We start from the raw sequence: 18,597 nt of genomic DNA on the forward strand, positions 1-18,597 counted from the left end.
CGGACAGACGGACAGACGGACGGACAGACGGACATGGCCAGATCGACTCGGCTATTGATCCTGATCAAGAATATATATACTTTATATGGTCGGAAACGCTTCCTTCTGCCTGTTACATACTTTTCAACGAATCTAGTATACCCTTTTACTCTACGAGTAACGGGTATAACAAATAGAGCAATTATTTTATATATTTCGGATAGCTTTAGCAAAACCAATTTCTATATCAAAATCAGTAGTAATAAATCATCTGTTATAATAATCTTCTGACTATGTTTTTCGCCCACAAGATCTGAACTTATTTGTAATGCCGCGAAATAAAGAATAATAAATAATAAAAAAAAAATGATTTTTGTATTCATCCATTAAAATTTCTTTAGAGCACAGTTGAACAAGATAATGTTCCTAAGATTTTCTTCTTAAATGAAAAATATTCCAGAAAGGGCAATGGCAGTAGATCAATAAATTGGTATACACGGTTGCTACCAAATATTATTTAGAGATTGTCTATAAGCTTCTGCCATTCCGAAAATGTCCCCAGTTCAATACACATGCAACGGAAAATTCTTGTTCTTGGTCGAGGAATTTTAACATTCACGAAAACTTTTGACAATCAATTTAGCTAATTATTTCAAATGGAGATGAACTGTATTCTAGATTCGTTAAAATTCATAAAGAATAATTGTTATTAAAGATTAATCTATACCCTTTACTAGTAGAGTATATATTCTTGATCAGGATTACGAGCCGAGTCGATCTGACCATGGCCGTATGAACGCCCCCATCATAGGAACCATACAAAGGTAGAAAGTTGAGACAACGCAAGTTTGTTTTTTGTTGTCATGGCCACTATAACGTTCACCATCCGCCCAAAACTGCCACGCCCACACTTTGGAGATAAGTTTTTTCTTTTTCATTTTTCCCTTAATCAAGTAAGTTAGTTTTTAAATTCGATTTGCAAAAAAAATATTGTCGTGCCCACTTGAGCGCCCAAAACTACTACATCCACACTTTTAACAAGAGAGAACGCTGTAGTCGAGTTTCTCGACTATCTGATACCCGTTACTCAGCGGGGTGCTACCGCACCAAAAACTGTCAGTGTGGAAATTTCTCCTTTGCACTTCCACTAGCTGAGTAACGGGTATCAGATAGTCTGGGAACTCGACTATAGCGTACTCTCTTGTTTTTTATCAATTTCTATGCGGGGTGCGGGGTGCTGGGTGCGTGGTTGCTGGGTGCGGGGTCCGGTGTGCGGGGTCCGGGGTGCGTGGTCCGGGGTCCGGGGTGCGGGGTGTAATGAAGTACATGTAACAAAAATTGAACCAAAACAAGTTGGGGGGTGCGGGGTGCGGCGTCCGGGGTGCTTGGTCCGGTGTGCGGCGTCCGTGGTGCGCGGTCCGGGGTGCGGGGTGCGGGGTCAGGGGTGCGGGGTCAGTGGTGCGGGGTCCGGGGTGCGGGGTCCGGGGTCCGGTGTGCGGGGTCCGGGGTCCGGGGTGCGGGGTCCAGGGTCCGGGGTCCGGTGTGCGGGGTCCGGGTGCGGGGTCCGGGGTGCGGGGTCCGGGGTCCGGTGTGCGGGGTCCGGGGTCCGGGGTGCGGGGTCCAGGGTCCGGGGTCCGGTGTGCGGGGTCCGGTGTGCGGGGTCCGGGGTGCTTGGTCCGGGGTGCTTGGTCCGGGGTGCTTGGTCCGGGGTGCTTGGTCCGGGGTGCTTGGTCCGGGGTGCGGCGTCCGGGGTCCGGCGTCCGGGGTTTGGCGTCCGGGGTCCGGGGTGCGGGGTGTAATGAAGTACATGTAACAAAAATTTAACCAAAACAAGTTGGGTGGTCCGGGGTGCGGTGTGCGGGGTCCGAGGTCCGGGGTGCGGTGTGCGGGGTCCGGTGTGCGGGGTCCGTGGTGCGGGGTCCGGGGTGCGGCGTCCGGGGTCCGGGGTGCTTGGTTCTGGGTGCTTGGTCCGTGGTGCGGGGTCCGGGGTGCGGCGTCCGGGGTGCTTGGTCCGCGGTGCTTGGTCCGGGGTGCGGGGTCCGGGGTGCGGGGTCTGTTGTCCGTGGTCCGGGCTGCGTGGTCCGTGGTGCGCGGTCCGGGGTGCGGGGTCCGGGGTGCGAGGTCCGTGGTGCGGGGTCCGGGGTGCGGGGTCCGGGGTGCGGGGTCCGTGGTCCGGGGTGCGGGGTGCGGGGTCCGTGGTCCGGGGTGCGGGGTGCGGGGTCCGGGGTGCTTGGTCTGGGGTGCGGCGTCCGGGGCGTGGGGTGCGTGGTGCGGGCTGCGTGGTGCGGGGTCCGGGGTGCGGCGTCCGGGGTCCGTGGTCCGTGGTGCGGGTTGCGTGGTCCGGGGTGTAATTAAGTACATGTAACAAAAATTTAACCAAAACAAGTTGGGTGGTCCAGGGTCCAGGGTGCGGGGTCCGGGGTGTAATGAAGTACATGTAACAAAAATTTAACCAAAACAAGTTGTGGGGTCCGGGGTCCGGGGTCCATGGTCCGGGGTCCGGGGTCCGTGGTGCGGGGTGCTGGGTGCGAAGTTCATATGATTAAATACATGTTTTTTGGCAAAACGATAGAAATGTACAAGACAAATACAAAAATGAAAAAATATCAAAACATTTTTCAAAAGTGTGGGCGTGGCAGTTTTGGGCGGTTTGTGGGCGTTAGAGTGGGCGCGGCAACATGAACCGACAAACTTGCGCTGCTTCTATGTCTCTGGAGTCTGTATGCTTAATCTCAACTTTCTAGCTTTTGTAGTTCCTGAGATCTCGACGTTCATACGGACAGACAGACGGACAGACGGACGGACAGACGGACGGACAGACGGACGGACAGACGGACATGGCCAGATCGACTCGGCTATTAATCCTGATCAAGAATATATATACTTTATATGGTCGGAAACGCTTCCTTCTGCCTGTTACATACTTTTCAACGAATCTAGTATACCCTTTTACTCTACGAGTAACGGGTATAAAAATGTTTTGATATTTTGTCGTTTCGTTTCACACCCACACGTAAAACTTTTTTTGGTTTTATTATTTATTTTTCCATTTAACAAAATGCCAGCAAATTACTTGAAAACAATTAATAATAATTTATAATTGGTTTAGCAAAGATCAGCACCATTAATGTTAAATTGTACATTACTGTTTAAAAGCAAGCAGTGTACCTGCAGCTTATTTTTTCGTTTTCTGTACCTATATAGGAAAATAACAAACTTTTGTTCCAGTCGCCCGTTTTTCTCAGGGGTTGTTTTTCTAAAGATGTCGAGTGCTGTCGTTCCGTTTTCCAAGGATCTGTAAAAATATCAGGTTTGTGTATTAGCTAAGCTCTGTATTTGTGTGTAGATACATTTTACATCTTACATTCAAGTTCGAAAAAAACAAGGCGAATTCGTAGGAGTTGTAGGTAAACTCGAACAAAAAATAATGCGTTCAAACCAATTTATATTTAATTATAGACCGCAGTATAAATAAACAGCTTTCGATAGGCCAAATAACAAAAATCATCTTGTAAGCCGTTTGCGTACTAAAAACAACATTTGGGATCACTTAATATGATGTAAGAGTCTGTAAAGTGAATGGTAAAATGTTTTAACTGCAAAAAATATAAAAACAAAAAAAAAAATATCAAATTTTGCAGTATAAATTAAAAAAAATATATATAGTATCTGTGACGAAAAATAGTGTTTCATGCGAGTGTTTAGATATTTTTTTGGATGTGTCTGAGACAGTGCACGTCAACGGAATAATCAGGAAAGGGCATAAAAAAGAACATCAAGGCGAAGAACTAAGCGAGCGGCTGAAATGACATTGACGTCTATGTGAACGGAATAAAATTTCATCAAAAATGCCACTGTCACAGACACACTTACTCCGCAACGAGGGTAAAAATTGCAAATGGTTGGAATTGCTACTTTCATCTGGGTCCTTTTTGGATTCCGTTCAAGGGGAACTTTCACTCTGGCGCCAGGGTCGTCAAATCTTAGGGCGAGGGTGGCTGACGGACGAGTGAGTGTGGATGTGACCGATGAGGGTGAGAGGACACATCATATATGGGGATTTACGGACCCTTCAGGTCGTCTCCAGCTGCCATAGCCTTGTCAAGGGGCTGTCAGTAGCAAATACAATGCCTTCAGATGGCAGCCATGATAGATACACAGTAAAAGAAACCGTTTCAAAACAAAAATGGTTTCTGCAACATCAGATGTTATATTGTACTGTCTTTGACCTGCAGTCTTAAAACTAATACAAAGCTCTAAATTGTAAACGAAAAATTAAATATTTCGATCAGTAATTATCTTAAAATTAATAGTTAACTCACGGACTGCAATAAACGTTAAAATTACTTACATTTAAAATTCCATATTTGCACTTCACCGTTGCATAATTAATAAATTGCAGTGTGCCAACCGGGGATAGAACATATAAAAAACCGACTTTTGTTTTGTAAAAAGGTGTTGACAATTGTTTCGCAGGCTGAGTCTTGTAAGTTAGGAACGAATAATGTTCAAAATGTGTTTCTCGATTCAAGTATTTTTCTTTCAACGCGAATGGAAATTTAGAACAGAAGAAATAGAAAAAGTCTAAAATAAAATGAAAAGAAAAGTGTGCTGCTGCATTGTGCAGTTTGATTAATGATCAAACGTCAATTACCGCAGATACTTTTGCTTCTCGGCATTAAAAGAAACTAGCAAAAACAAATGAAATAAGTTTCAAAATGTTTGCACTTAGGTCTGATATGTATCTTGTATATATATATCGCGTATATGATATGAATCTTACATTCGATTAAAAAGATGAAAGAAGTTATTTCTCAATTATTAAACGCTAAGGTTTCAAGCTGCACAATATTCTTAACTTTTGACTTTTCGCAGCGGTAGTCAAGGCATATTTTACCTTTGGGATAATCCAGTCTCATCCTCTTTCATCCAGGATTATCCCAACAGAAGTCAAGGGACACGGCCCGGCCCACTGCGTTAACCCTTTGATTAGAGCCTAAACCAACTCACATTTTTCCCGAGGACCTCGCAGGCAGAAAGGCACGAAACAAAGCGGAACAATTACTGTGTCTACTGTTGCTAATTTCATTTTTGCATACGGAAACAACGACACGCCCGCCGAAACGCCCACGCGCCGTCGGGCGGCACAAGTGAAGGGATTAGAACGGTAAAGGATTCACAGCCCCCTTACTGGGATATGGGACATACTGGGATATGGGTCATAAAAGATACTGGGATTCCAGTTTGACTTCTTCCCGTACTCCGTTTGATAAATGCCGCAGGACATTTTTGGTCTTGCTGGCTACTGTTTTTGATCCCCACTCTGTGGACTATTCCAAGAAATGTCAGCTAATTGTTTTCACCTTGCCAATTAGTAGGCCATTTAATGCCAAAACAAACCGAAGCCCAACAACGAGTGGTATCAAAAAGCTGAAGAGGCATCAATTCTCATTAACTTTGAATTGGAAACAAATTCCAGGGGACAAAGAGCGGCCGCATAAATAAATCAAAGTGCAGCCAAGGCCAGAGCCGCAATTATGTGCAACAATGCACCTCAAGTGTGGCCCTCGGCAGGAATCAATCAAGTCTCATCACTCAAGTCGCAACTCCAGTCCTCCCTCCCTTTTTCTTGTGTGTTCTCTCTCCTTTTCGATTTAATTAATGCCTGGCCATTTATTAAATTGGCAGCTTAGTCTCCTTTCTCAAACAGCCTGGGTCAGCACATTAGCAATGGAAACGCTTCTTGTAGATAGCATATAAAGGCCTAAAATCGAGTATGTATTTAGATAAATGGATATTCATTCCTGTTCATTCAAAATATTTTAATACTTTTGAAATGTGTTTTTTCCGTTTCTTATGCATTAATTAAAACGTAAAATTATATTTTATTTCTAATACCCCAAATGTGTCCGGCTAAATTTGTTTACTTTACTTAAATCGAGTTTTTTATTTGCGAGTTTGCATATAATCATTATTAATCTTCCATAAAGTTTTCTTGAGCAGTTTTTTGATTAAAATAGGCAACCAATATTCCAATCGCGGAACTAATATTTCAACAAAGACTGTGATTCCAGTCCGCCTCGAAGGATGCCTGCGGTTGGTCCACCTTGCCACTCCCCTCCACTTGCGTGTTGGCTGGCTTCAAGCGATCCAGCCTAATTTGTAACCATTAACCCATGTATTATGTTGGGCATGCGAGTGGCCAGGCGATGGATTGGCTCTTTGAAGCCGCTGTGGGATATAAATGGCTACATGAATGGCTGCGCTGAGTTTGGTCTATTAAAAATCATTTAGAACAAATGGATGCAGGATTAAAGATCTCCCCCAGCTGTTACCAGTAGGTGTGAGTTCGTTACTTTGTGGTAAATGGATGATATTTCCTAGAATCATACGTATTTAAGCAAGCGAATTCTGGATTATGTGGTGGGAGAAATGGCAGAAATTGCAGTTTAAGAGTAAAAGAACGAAAAACCCTTACCTTATTTTTTTTATTTAGAACTATATCTATTGGTAAAATAAATTTTTAAAGTGGAGAGGTATTTTACTAGGACTTCAGAGTAATCCAGCTCTTAAAAGAACTGTGCGCGGTGGGTCCTTGGTAGGGACAAGTGACAAGTGAAGCTTCTGTTGGTCATAATTATGTGTTCCCTTTTCAGTTCTTTTTTCCCTCTCTGAAGGACCCTGTCAAAGTGTTAAATTATTCCCCTAACACGTGCTCATGCTCTCGTAATCACTTTGAGCTGCTAATTTCGACATCGTCCCCGACCTCGAGGCAACTTCCCAGTTATTTAGCCTGCTCCCTGGCCAAGTTCTTGGGTCGTTCCGGTCTATAAGTAGGTCTTAAGCCTTTTATCGCTGTGGAAGAGTGTGCGCAATTTCCAGTTTTTGGGTCCCGCGGCCCAAGGAGCACTACTGATCATTTCGCAATGATAAATTAAGAGCTAAGAGTGTTTTCATGTACCAAGCCGGCAATCCACTGCCAGGGATCGGGGGTAGATTGATTATGTCCCCATGTCGGTGGACACTCTCCTGGCGACGTGGGCTTGGGTCATTGTCAACGGAGGCCACGCCTGACTAACCAGCCACAATTCGCAATAGGACCTCGCCTCGAGCCGATTCTCCGATTCGGGCGAAGTGAGCTAAGACCAGTTTAGCGCACACACTCCTTGGTCCCGAAGGTTCCGCAGTCTCGGAGACGATTTCTTGTTGAACATATTTCCAGAAGCCAACAGGTGCCAATGGGATGTGATCAATCATTGGCGATTCGATTTTTAATTAGGAACTCTTGTTAGCATTTGGAGAGCCAGCTCCTCTTCTCCTTTGGCCACGCTGATTGCCAACAATTGCCTGTTGAATTCTTTAGCGCGAAATGCCCCCCAAACAAAGGAGCTCATCTCCAATTGACTCAGAATTTGGCTACCCAGCAGCGTTGGGGCCATGATGTTTAAATTTGTCCTAATTAGTTGACAATGAGCGATGATGAATCAGCGGATTATAGTCGAGCGCACAAGGGTGCATATCTTCTACTTGGACTCGAGTAGGCGGGTTAACAATTGTATCTTTAAAGCTGCCAGCCAAAGAGGTTCTTAAACTCATTCATTCAAACTAATTTTTTGAGTTGTTAGTTTATAAATTAGCTGAAATGGTTATTATGGCATATTAAGAAGAATGCTTTTCATTTTGTTTCCATTTACAATATATTCTCTTTATTTTGATATACTTCTCGTTAGCGGTTTTATTTGTATCAATAAAATATAAGTACGAAGTTACATACATCTAGAGATGCACAACAGATGCCAACTACATTCTTTAATGATATTTATAGTTATCTTAGATATACAAATAATCAATTCTAAAGCTAAGTTATGCCACTTATCTGCTATGACGAATCGTTCTAGGCTTTATACAAACTCTTAAACCTGACTCCTAGGGTGCTTAAGTAAAACTCATATACAACACTTGTGGGGAATTGGGATTACAACTTTATAAAATGGGAATCGTCTACCTAATGGTCGGTCCTTAACTAACTACGTTCACTGTATACTCCGATTTGTTTTGAACCTTGCCTGAAGTTCAAGGTTATTGATTCGAAATGAAACACAAAAAATCTACAAAGAATTATAGGGGTAACTATTTTACAACGCTGAAGTCATCTTGAAGATATCCCTGCTGATTCTACAGGGCCGTCAGATCGTAGTCCTGCTTGATGTGTAGCTGAAGGTTGGTCATGAGATCGGATTGTTGCTGCTGATGGTGCCCGTGCAGGTTCGTGTGCCCCATTTGATTGTTATTGTTGTTGAGGTTGTTGTTGTTATTATTATTGCCGCTGCCATTGTTGTTGTTATTGTTGTTGTTGTTGCTGAGGTGCTGCTGAGATCCCGGATAAGAGGTGGCGGTCTCAGGTGCCGCCGGTATATAGGGCGGATTGCCCAGGGACGAGCTGACGTCACCGATGCTCTCCAAGCTGTCCGAACGAATGCACTGAAACGATAATTTATAAATAAAATGAACATATATAAATATAAACTTTTTTTATCGTGTACTAAGCTAAATCTAAGCTAAGACTTATTTGCAGACTTAGTGCACTGTGCATTATTAATAAGTGCACACGCAAGGGTGCCGAATCTGGGGAGTAGACGGCCCTAAGTGCCTGTTCCTGTTGTCTTTCAACACGCTCCACTCACCTCATTCATCACCGGAGTCTGCTGCGCCTGCTGCTGTTGCTGCTGCGACTGCTGCTGCGCTTGCTGTTGCTTTTTGGAGGCGGCCCGCTTGGTGGGTTTCTTTGCTACCGGTGTTGGGTTGCCGTTGGCGTCCACCGTCTTCTTGCGCACGTTCTTGGTGTTGGGCAGCTTGTTGTCCTTCTTCCACTTCATGCGCCTGTTCTGGAACCAGATCTTGATCTGCCGCTCCGACAGAACCAGCGTATGGGCAATCTCGATGCGCCGCCGACGCGTCAGGTAGCGGTTGTAGTGGAACTCCTTCTCCAGCTCCAGAATCTGGTGGCGTGTGTAGGCGGTTCGTTGGCGTTTTGGCTCCATTCCCGGCTGATAAGACCCGTTCGCTGCACAGAGAAAGACGCAAGTACATTTTGGTCAGTTAAATTTCAAAATTTTCAAATCAAAATCATGGCATTATTTTAAAATAAAGACTGCCGCAGCGTTACAAGTTATTTTCGTAAAAAAGATGTAACATTTTAGTCTTTCTGACATTTAACAAGTTTTTTTTAAACAATATTATATAATTTAAGTTTATATTTAACTAAGATTGGGTCAAGAATTGTAAATGCATCGTAAACAGTAAGCCGGCCTGTGGGCATTGCTCACAACCTACGAAAGTTAACTCGCCGTGTGTACCTCGCAGAGGATGCGGGATTTTCATAATTAATGATCGGAGAATATTAACAATATTGGGGGTGCGATGGGGTACCACAATTAATACACTTCAAATTGCGTTCCAAAACGGGCCAAGTTCTCAATAAATCTCCCAGATAAGTTGACAACCCTTAAAAGGCTCCCGCCAAAGTTATTCTCGCTTTCACCTTGGAACTGGACAAGGGAATGGTGGTGGGGAGGGTGGCGGATGGCGCAGGGGGAGGGGGTGGTTACGGGTCACAGGACTAGCCCGCGGGCACAAGAAAGAGCCGTGTCAGTTGGGAGCAGGATAATTAATCAAAATCAAATGGCGCGCAACTGCCAGGATGTCAGAGCTCGTCCTTGGGCCTCCCGAAAAATTACGCGGCCACAGTTAGTTTTCCCGTCTGGACAATGAAACACATCTGAGGGATGCATCCTTCCGCTCCCCCTCCCCTTTACTACTCCGTTTTCTTTAATTTTTTATCGCCGCCAGATAAATGCCTCGCACCTGCCGCCCGTCCGAGATGGACATCCAAATTTATACGCGCTCCATCAATTTCAATTTGCTACCATCTCCGCTGATGTTTCTATCAGAGTTACAGTCCCTCGCACTTCCCGTTCGAAGTTGTGCATTTATAAAAATTTCATTGCTCTGTGACAGACAGCTTTCGATTTGATAGAAATATTTCAATCCCAGCTCGGCCGGCCCGAAACTTAGATTAATGATATGTGTCCAGGCAACCGTTGACAGACAGCCCCCAAAACAGGGGAGTGGGGCATCCATTGGTCCATTGGTCTGGGTGGTCCATCAGAAAAATGTGAACTAACATGGATCAGGTCACTGCAGATGTACTGAAGTGGGGAAGTGGACAAATGCTTTGCAGAGCTGCTGACAAGTTTTGATTTTGTTTTCTTGTGCCGGAGTGGCAGGTCAAATGTTTGAGTTGGGAGGTGAAAGAAAGGACATCAAGAGATTTTGAAAAGCCTCACAGATCATTAAATTTTCTTTTTGCTGTATGAATGAAATATGTAGCAATTTATTGAATGTTTTAAGAATAGCCTTAATTTGAAAAACAATACCATCACCTTGGTCTAATAAGTTTAATCCATCAATTATTGGTGATGGTTGCTAGGGAAAATCAAAAAATAACATGAATCTAAAATCTAAAGAAAACCTACAAGGGATAGTGGTAAAACCAAACCAAGCCAACTGCAATATCAATTACAAAAACCCAAAGGAGCAGGGAAGTAAAACAGATAACGAAACAACATCGATTCCAATGTCAGCTGCTCGAAGAAGTAGGCGCTGGCGGCGGCGGCATGCTGCGTTAATTCGTTTTTAATAAGTGCGTATCATTTCATTTTAACATTTTAACAAATAACGAAACTGCGTGGTTGTGCGAAGCGGAAGAACTTCAGTACAGGCGAAAGAAAATCGCAGTGTCATGGCTTAAGACGAAAAACGAAAACCGAAAACCGAAAACGAGAAATAGTGCCAATTGCATTTAAGACCGGCCAGAATGGCAGCCAATTTAACGAAAATGCCAAATCATACAAGGCCAAGGAAATCGAGATTGCACAAGCCCCAGGGGAGACGTTCCTCAGAGGGGATGTTAGGTAGGTGTAAAAGCTGGTGAAAGAGCTGCGAAAATGAATTGGCGCCCGCGGGTGGACTTCCTGCGTATGCAGCAGCTGTCCCTTTCGTTCGGGGCTCTGAGTCAGGCTGTCGGCATGTTTGTCCCATCCAAAATTTCATATGATTTATCATGCGTTTGTGACTCTACATTTTCATTCAGCCAGAGCGAGGGAGAGTGGATAAAAACTATGTCAGGCATTATTTCATAATCTGCTGTTGTCTGGCGGCCTCATTTGTGGGCTTAAACAAACCCGATTTTGAGGTGCGGTGGCCAACAGACAACTTCCGGGCTTCGGTTCTTTACTTCATTCATTTCGCATTCGAAATTCGAATCAAGAAGATGCCTGAATATAAATGATTAATTGCGAAGCCGATAAACAGAGAGTGCGTAAATATCTTCGGTTAATCCGAAAAAGAAATTTGACTCGTGCCAACCCGCAAAGACAACAACAATTGTAATGAAAAATAGAAATAAATCAGCCGAAAATATTTAACGGCTGTCATACTTCATTTATATAAGCATCCATCAAACACATTTATAGCCGGCGTGGAAAAAACGACGAAAACCTGTTCACCTATGAAGGAAATCGCATTTCAAATGCAGCTAACAAATGCCAAGAAATTAATATTCGGTCTTCGATAATGAATGCCCAAACGGAGATTGCGCATACGCCGCGTTATCCAGCTGGGTTCTAAGTTTAAAACTTTACTTGGATCTCGGATTTGGTTTTTATTTCTTATATTAAAGTGTGTGAGCTCATGGCAACAACAACAACAACAACAACGAGATGGGGAAAAAGGCAAGTCAACATTTCAACAACAGCGGGAGCTGCATCAGCAGCTTGTCAAGTGACTTGCAATTTGTGGCAGGCAAATAATAAAAATAAACATGAGCTCATGCTACTTACACAAGTACGGGCAGAACACCCAAACCCTCGTGTATATATAACATAAATATATATACGCTTACATATGTGTAGAATCGTGTTCCAAAGTAAAGTACCCGCAGCACTTGAACTGGTTGCCGAGCTGTGGGAGAATCGTTCTCCAACTCGAATTTTGTTAATTTAAACGCAAATACTTTGAGCGTTTCTTAATGGCTTAAGCCAAGTGCACAACTAAATAGTTAAATATGTTAATTTAGCCAAAGTGAAAATATGATTCGCTGTACTGACCGATACTAATAACCCAGGACGACATGAAGGAGTATTTTAAAAATTGATTTTTGTAAATTTAGCATCAGGGATTTGTAATTCACTTAATGTACTTTTGTAGTGCAAAGAACTACTCTGTTGTGTTCTTAACTTTAACTTGGAAAGATGCCCTTAAAGCAAATTTGTATTTTTTAGTATTACTTAAAATACAAAGTAACTGCTTAAAAATGTTATTATTATGGTAGAGGCTGTCTTCTGATGTTAGGAGATGATCTTTTATCTGGACTTTCAATTAAATACAAAAAAAGTCTTTAATTTTTTTGTAAGATCTACCTTAACTGGAACGTTTATCTTGCTACCGATTTCCAAATTTTTAAAAGTATTCGTTTTACTTTCTATTCTGACACTGAACAATGAAAGAAACCAGTCGAATGACCATCAACAATGTTATTCATCTAAGTTGAAAATTTTGCACTTGTCCCAAGATGAATTCTCTTTGTTGTGCTAACGAAATGGAAATAGAATGGATTCGTAACATCAACCGAAACCGAAACCGAAAACGAAAAGACGCCAATGTGCAGAGTACCAGAAGAAAGACAAGTCAAGCTAAGAAGCTCACGACTCAAACTCGAAGACCGGCGAACAATGGAGAACGCGTAAAACGACCTTGGAGATTCGTTGCTTTCGAGGCGAGAACCCACGAAAAACCCCACCAGGTTCGTATATACATATTTCTTATATCTGTGCATAGCCCGTTGGACAATGGGCAGAGTGTGGCAGCGGCAATAAAAGCTCCGCTAATTAAAGCCAATTTCAATAATTTGCACAGCTCCAGAGAACTTTATTGGCGTAAATTGCCGAACCAAAACAGAGACGGCAATAAGGGGAGTCCAAGAGAAAGAGACAGATACAGAGAATGAGAGAGAGAGGAGCGAGTCAACAGGGATCGCTAATTATGCTTTGTGAAGAATCCAGCTGAGACTCAGCTGTTCGTGCCCCATCTGTCATAAAGGCGAACTTCTTAATTTTTACTGCGTCATTTTCATCATTGTCGTTCCCCGGGCCGTCGGTGATTACTCCCCTGATTCCGCGCCCTATACCACCCCCTTTCCCTTTGATTTGCACTCCTGCAAAGGCGCAATTCCAGCCGAGTTTTTACAGCATCTGCGGCTCAGCCTCGTGTATCTGAATCCGAATCTGTATCTGTATCTGTATCTGTAGCTGCGGCTTGCACTTTTTTTGCCCGTCTCGGAGGCTTTTCCGCAAGTCATCGGGTAACTGTGACTCTCAGGCAAACTCTGCCTCATGGTGGAAACTTAATCGTGGACTTGCCATTGAAATTCAGGTACAAGGCTGTTTACGTTCCACTGTTCATTGAAAGCGGCTATACCGTGTCTATAGCTCAGTATCTTCCCCTCTATAAACACGAAATTTGTACGGGTTTTAGCCGCCTCATCTTGGGTCGCCTTCGTGCATGAAATCAATATTATTCAGTCAAGTATTCGCACAGAATTTATTCCGTTCAGTGGAGGCATTAGCATGTGGTCATCTACAAAATACGTTTTTGGTCATATTACATTAAAGTATCGTGTAAATCCTTAAAACATAATTTTACATTTTGTTTTAATAATACTGTTTGTGTACCTGTTATAGCTTAAATTTGTAATTTTAATTTGTGTTATCAAATGTAATAGATTTACTTTAGGATTGAAGTCTAAGTAAATGATGCAATCAAATAGACTCGAAATTGTAATCTAGATTTTGCTAGTTTTTTTAAATATAGACTTCAAGTTATTATTTAATTAAAACCAACGTAGTATGAGCGTACTATTTATTATTTTTAATCACTTTTAACTTATTAACTGCAACCCAGATGCTGCCCGGTTCCATTAACTTTTCACAACCTTTCAACACCTTTAATGGCAGCTATTAAATAATCCACAAATTGCTCTGTGAATGCGATTCACACCTAGCTCTGCTTCTTTTATTCGACGAAGGCATAAGTTTGAAACAAGTTTCAGGCCGCCGTAGGGCCAAAATAAATTAAATTGGGCAAGAGACCACACGCCACATCAGAGGCATTCATAGTTTGGGCCTTAGTTTCGGGCAAGTGCTAAGCGAGTGTAAGTCATTTGTAAAGGGAACAACATGACACCGGCGGGGACACGGGGACACGGGTCTGAGTTTTGGGGCACAACGAAACTGAGATGGAGACGGACACGAATGCCAAGACGCTGGCTGAGATGATGCACTGGCGATAATCAAGCCCCGTCTTGTTCTCGTGGTCGTGCGCTCATGATAAATGTCACAACATTAACATCAAATGACACGGACCATCCGTCACTCAGTCGGAGTTATACCCAACCGAAGGAGGGGGAGGGGCGGGGGATTGGAATCGGAATCGGAATCCGAGTATGAGCCCGAAGATAAGGTGGTATGGTGTACCTTGCGACTGTCTCAAATATGCCCCTGAGCGAGCGTTTGCCTGTCTGTCTCGCTGTCCGCCGCACTACTTCAGTATTTCGTTTTGATGTTTGTTTTTGATGCTGACACTAAAAAAAACGGTCCACACTTAAGAAAAACAAATGTGGGCTTTGTAGCCCTCATTTTAATGTCCATGTCTTTAAATAAAATATATACATATTAGAAGCGGCATCTTAGTGGCACTTATAAAATGTAAGTGTCAATGTATATTAAAATATAGTAAAACCATTGCTCTATATTTCAGACCGCCGGTTTCTGTAACACTAAATTTCATCTTGAATTATTAATTGGCTTATTGAAAATGACGCATGTTTTCAAAAACTCTTTTAGTTTGTACTTTTCATTATGTACCATAGTTTTTTTCAGTGAAACGACAAATTCCCGGAGTGAAGTAAATCGGTAGTGGGTACCGGGAGCCCAATGAACCGATGAGGCATTTGACAATGAGCAAGTCGGAGTGGCGTTAAGCGAAACGTTATAATTACCCATTACCCATTTGGGTCAAGGTTATGGTCGATCTGGAGTATTCCTGTGTGCTGTGCTAGTTAAAAAGCCATCTATCAGTACTTTCAGCCCTTCATCCGATCCACTAGGAAATGCATTCGTCACCAACTTGCCGCCCCGAGGCATTCGCATTTCAGTTTTATTAAAACAATAAGCGACGACAATCTACAGTTGGCCATCAGATATTGTTGGTAACACATCGACACATGGCTGAATGAATTTTCCGTTTGGGGTGTGACAATTAAGGGTAATTATTTTTTCCAGGTCAACTCAACTGAGTCCATTCAGTCGGTCTCTGGATCTGGTGAATGGAACCAAGTAAGAAACCTGTTCTCCACGTCCAAGTTTACTCAATACTGCAAACCTCTTTTTCTTTTTGTCGAGAATGAATCGAAAAGCTGTGATTGTAGGCCTTAGAATACGACTGTGAATAGGTTCTCTGACTTATTGCCTTAGAATATGACTGAATTATCTGACTTATGCCTGGAAATTATTTTCTCGGGACTGAGCTTATGAAAGGATATTGCCGTAAGGATTATTTGTATAACAACTGATGTCATAAATGAGCTTAAGTTTTTGTATCATTGAATAACTTGAAAGCTTAGTTTAACGATTGCTTCTTCTTAGACAAAAATGTTTCCATCCCGTTTCATTGAATTTAATAGAAAACCGTATAGGCAGCTCAATACTACATTTCCAGGATGATGTTTTATGATGCCTTACGGTGCCAAGTAGCATTCAGCAGTCGAAGTTTATTTTATATCAGTTCAAGTGCTGAAAGAACCTCTGAAGAGGCCTTACAACCAGAAGCCGCTTGAAGTGCTGATTGCAGCGAATGGAACTCACTCAACGTTATGTGCATTATATTATATAGGAGCATTATGTACAGGAACTTGTCGTTTGGTGAACACGGTTCGCCCCTCGACACAAGGCGTGGCACTCTTGATTTTGATTAATGAGCTTGGAGTAGCAGTTTTCTTTTTTAAGTTACCCAGTTGGCTGGTATCTTTGGCTTTTATTTTGTTTATTTTCATTTCGTATTTCGCCCAGGACCGAACATTACAGGGGCCTGTCAGTAAATCAAGTGGGTGTTGGCAGCTAAGTAATTTAATTAGCATAGCCCGAAAAATGGGACACGACATGGACGTGAAGGGGCAGAGGCAGGAGACAAAGCGAAACTTTCAACTTACCCACTCCCGCCACATGGATCTTTTTCATCCAGGGGTAGATGATCCGTTCTCCATCGGTCGTCTCCGCCATCAGATCCTCATCGCTGTCTGAGTCCCCGAGGTCGTCGTCGTTGTCGTTGGAGCCCAGTTCGTCTGGCGACCGATCCAGCATGAGCCGATCCTCCTCTGACATATCGTCCTAAACAAGTCAATCAAGGCTTCGATTAAGCATTCTGATTTGGTATATTTCTTACAAAGTACTCACGTTTTCGGATCCCATATCATCGCACCGCAACCGCATTCCCAGCTCTTGCAGTTGTTGCCCGGCAGGTACAGCTTCTTCTATGCGTTTTTCTAGTTTTAGGCCTGCATGGAATGGATATCATTTTATTTTAGTATTATATTGAAGTTCAATCATTATCAATACTTCTATTAATCTAAAAACATAACTATTATTTTAAGATATTCTCTCTTTGCTTTCTAGGCATATGCAACTAACCAATCATTTTTTAATTAGAATCAATCAATTTTTAATTAGAAGATCTGGATGTAAAAATACATAAAATAATAATAATATTAAAAATAATATAACTTTAAAGGGGATTTCTTTAGACAACATTGGGTGATTATAATATTACCAGCACCGAGAACAGCAATATTAAACAAATGAGACAATGACGTTTTTATTTCGACACTAGATCGAATATAAGATAAAGATATAGTTTATTGGAATGGTACTTATCAATTCTTAACGAATTCCAGGAGATAACTGCAATTCTAGTAGTATTGACTCACCTAATTCCTGCAGCCCCAGCGCCGTGTTCGTCGGTGGTTCCGTGGAGCTGCACTGGAGCGGCAGATCCATCATCTGGGAGTGCGGCGAGTGTCCTTGGGAGTGGGTGCTGCCCACACTTCCGTTCGCCGTCCCATAGCCCCCACCGTACCCGCCGTAGTATCCATTTGCCGATGCACCCACTGCGCCACCCCCGAGCACTCCGCCACTGCCTCCGCCACCGGCACCACCGCCATTGCTCGTATTTGGAACGTTTGCCGTCGGACCGTACCCGTTCGTGGGATCGGCGGAGTGCACCGCTCCTGCGGATATGAACTCGGGGGCGTGGTGCACGTAATAGCCGAGGCTCTGGTGCGAATGGGCGTGCGGATGCGAGTGCGGATGTGCGGGCGGAGTGGCGTTGGTATAATTGGAACTGTATCCGCTGGCGGATGCCTGGTGGTGCCCTGATATCGCACTGTTGCTATGGTGGTGCGGTAGTGAGTGGGTGTGCGAGTGGGAGTGGCTGTGGCTGTGGCTGTGAGGATTGTGGTGATGCGCCATATAGTCGCTGACCATGTCCGCCGGGTGCATGGAATGCGGATGACCCGTCATCCCAACTGCTCCACCACCTCCGACAGACCCAACACCTGCACCGCCGCCGACGGCACCACTCATGTGGCCCGTAGAAGCGGTCATCGAATAGTGTCCATTGTAGTGATGATAGTCATCGGCCACCGGAGGAAACTTTGGGTCCAAGCCATTGCCCATGGACATGGGACTTTGAACATGATGTGGAGCATGCGGATAGCCCATGAGAAAAGAGCTCATGGCGGATGATCTGTAGGATCGAGTTTTTCGGTTGCGATTTCCTGGGGATTCTTTTATTGTTAGATTTTTTCCTGGGCACTATCACTTTGTTTGCACATATTCCGAAGTTTTTGCCTTTAGTAGAGGCACTACTTGCATAAGTAGTGGTTTCTTTTAGGTTGTGTTGGTTATTAAAAATAATTTTGTTGTTTAATTTTTCAACTAAACAGGGTTTAGAAGACTCCCGTTGTCTCCGTATTTTCACTTCTATTGTTTCGATAACTATTGAACTTTGTTTGCACTTTTTTGACCCTTTTGAAAACCGTGGGACCTTGTAATTCTGAGAAACTCGATTTTGGGGCTATTTTCCGGTTATAAAAAACGTTTGCTTTATGAATTTCAATCCCACACAGGGAGAAAAGTCGGACGTTTCGGTCTTACGAGTGCGCTGCAAACACGAACCGTTCCATTCGAGTCGATTTTTTGTTATGCTCGCTGGCGATAACTCTCCGTGCGAGCGAACCTGTTTCACCACTCTTCTCTTTCTTGTTCGCGTTCTCGCTCACTCTCTCTCACCGCCATTGCCATCAAAACGGGTTTTCACTGCCGCAACAATCGAAGGACGGCCCACAGCACACACACAAGCAAAGCCACGGGAGCCATTCTGTTCGCTTTTTCTCACCCTTCGCTCGTACGCCATTTTCCACCACTAACATAGAGCATAGAGGTTGAA

At 43.5% G+C, this 18,597-nt stretch overlaps 1 protein-coding gene and 1 long non-coding RNA gene across 2 annotated transcripts; both read right to left on the reverse strand.

Moving 5' to 3' along the window:
- Positions 1 to 2,256: 2,256 nt before the first annotated feature.
- Positions 2,257 to 4,453, reverse strand: LOC120450766. The gene is made up of 4 exons (XR_005616324.1): positions 4,331 to 4,453; positions 3,344 to 3,547; positions 3,176 to 3,274; positions 2,257 to 2,500 (listed from the first exon to the last, which is right to left on the reverse strand). It is a non-coding gene; the product is annotated as an uncharacterized LOC120450766 (long non-coding RNA).
- A 3,303-nt stretch (positions 4,454 to 7,756) lies between these two features.
- Positions 7,757 to 18,336, reverse strand: LOC120450764 (homeotic protein deformed). Its single transcript, XM_039633904.2, has 5 exons — positions 17,078 to 18,336; positions 16,548 to 16,648; positions 16,304 to 16,481; positions 8,664 to 9,043; positions 7,757 to 8,460 (listed from the first exon to the last, which is right to left on the reverse strand). Exons 1-5 carry the CDS (start codon positions 17,883 to 17,885, stop codon positions 8,155 to 8,157), a joined length of 1,773 nt encoding a protein of 590 aa, XP_039489838.1. The 5' UTR covers positions 17,886 to 18,336; the 3' UTR covers positions 7,757 to 8,154.
- Between the last annotated feature and the right edge of the window lie 261 nt (positions 18,337 to 18,597).

This window comes from Drosophila santomea, chromosome 3R (assembly GCF_016746245.2).
Source record: "Drosophila santomea strain STO CAGO 1482 chromosome 3R, Prin_Dsan_1.1, whole genome shotgun sequence".
NCBI classification, from domain to species: Eukaryota; Metazoa; Arthropoda; class Insecta; order Diptera; family Drosophilidae; genus Drosophila; species Drosophila santomea.

Bases quoted from the DNA above. Each gene is read 5' to 3' on its own strand.
- LOC120450764 (XM_039633904.2), bottom strand. From the start codon at position 17,885: ATGAGCTCTTTTCTCATGGGCTATCCGCATGCTCCACATCATGTTCAA. The intron at 16,649-17,077 runs GTGAGTCAATAC...CATTCCATGCAG, and splicing joins GCTGGGGCTGCAGGAATTAG to GCCTAAAACTAGAAAAACGC. The intron at 9,044-16,303 runs GTAAGTTGAAAG...TTCTCTGTGCAG, and splicing joins GATCCATGTGGCGGGAGTGG to CGAACGGGTCTTATCAGCCG.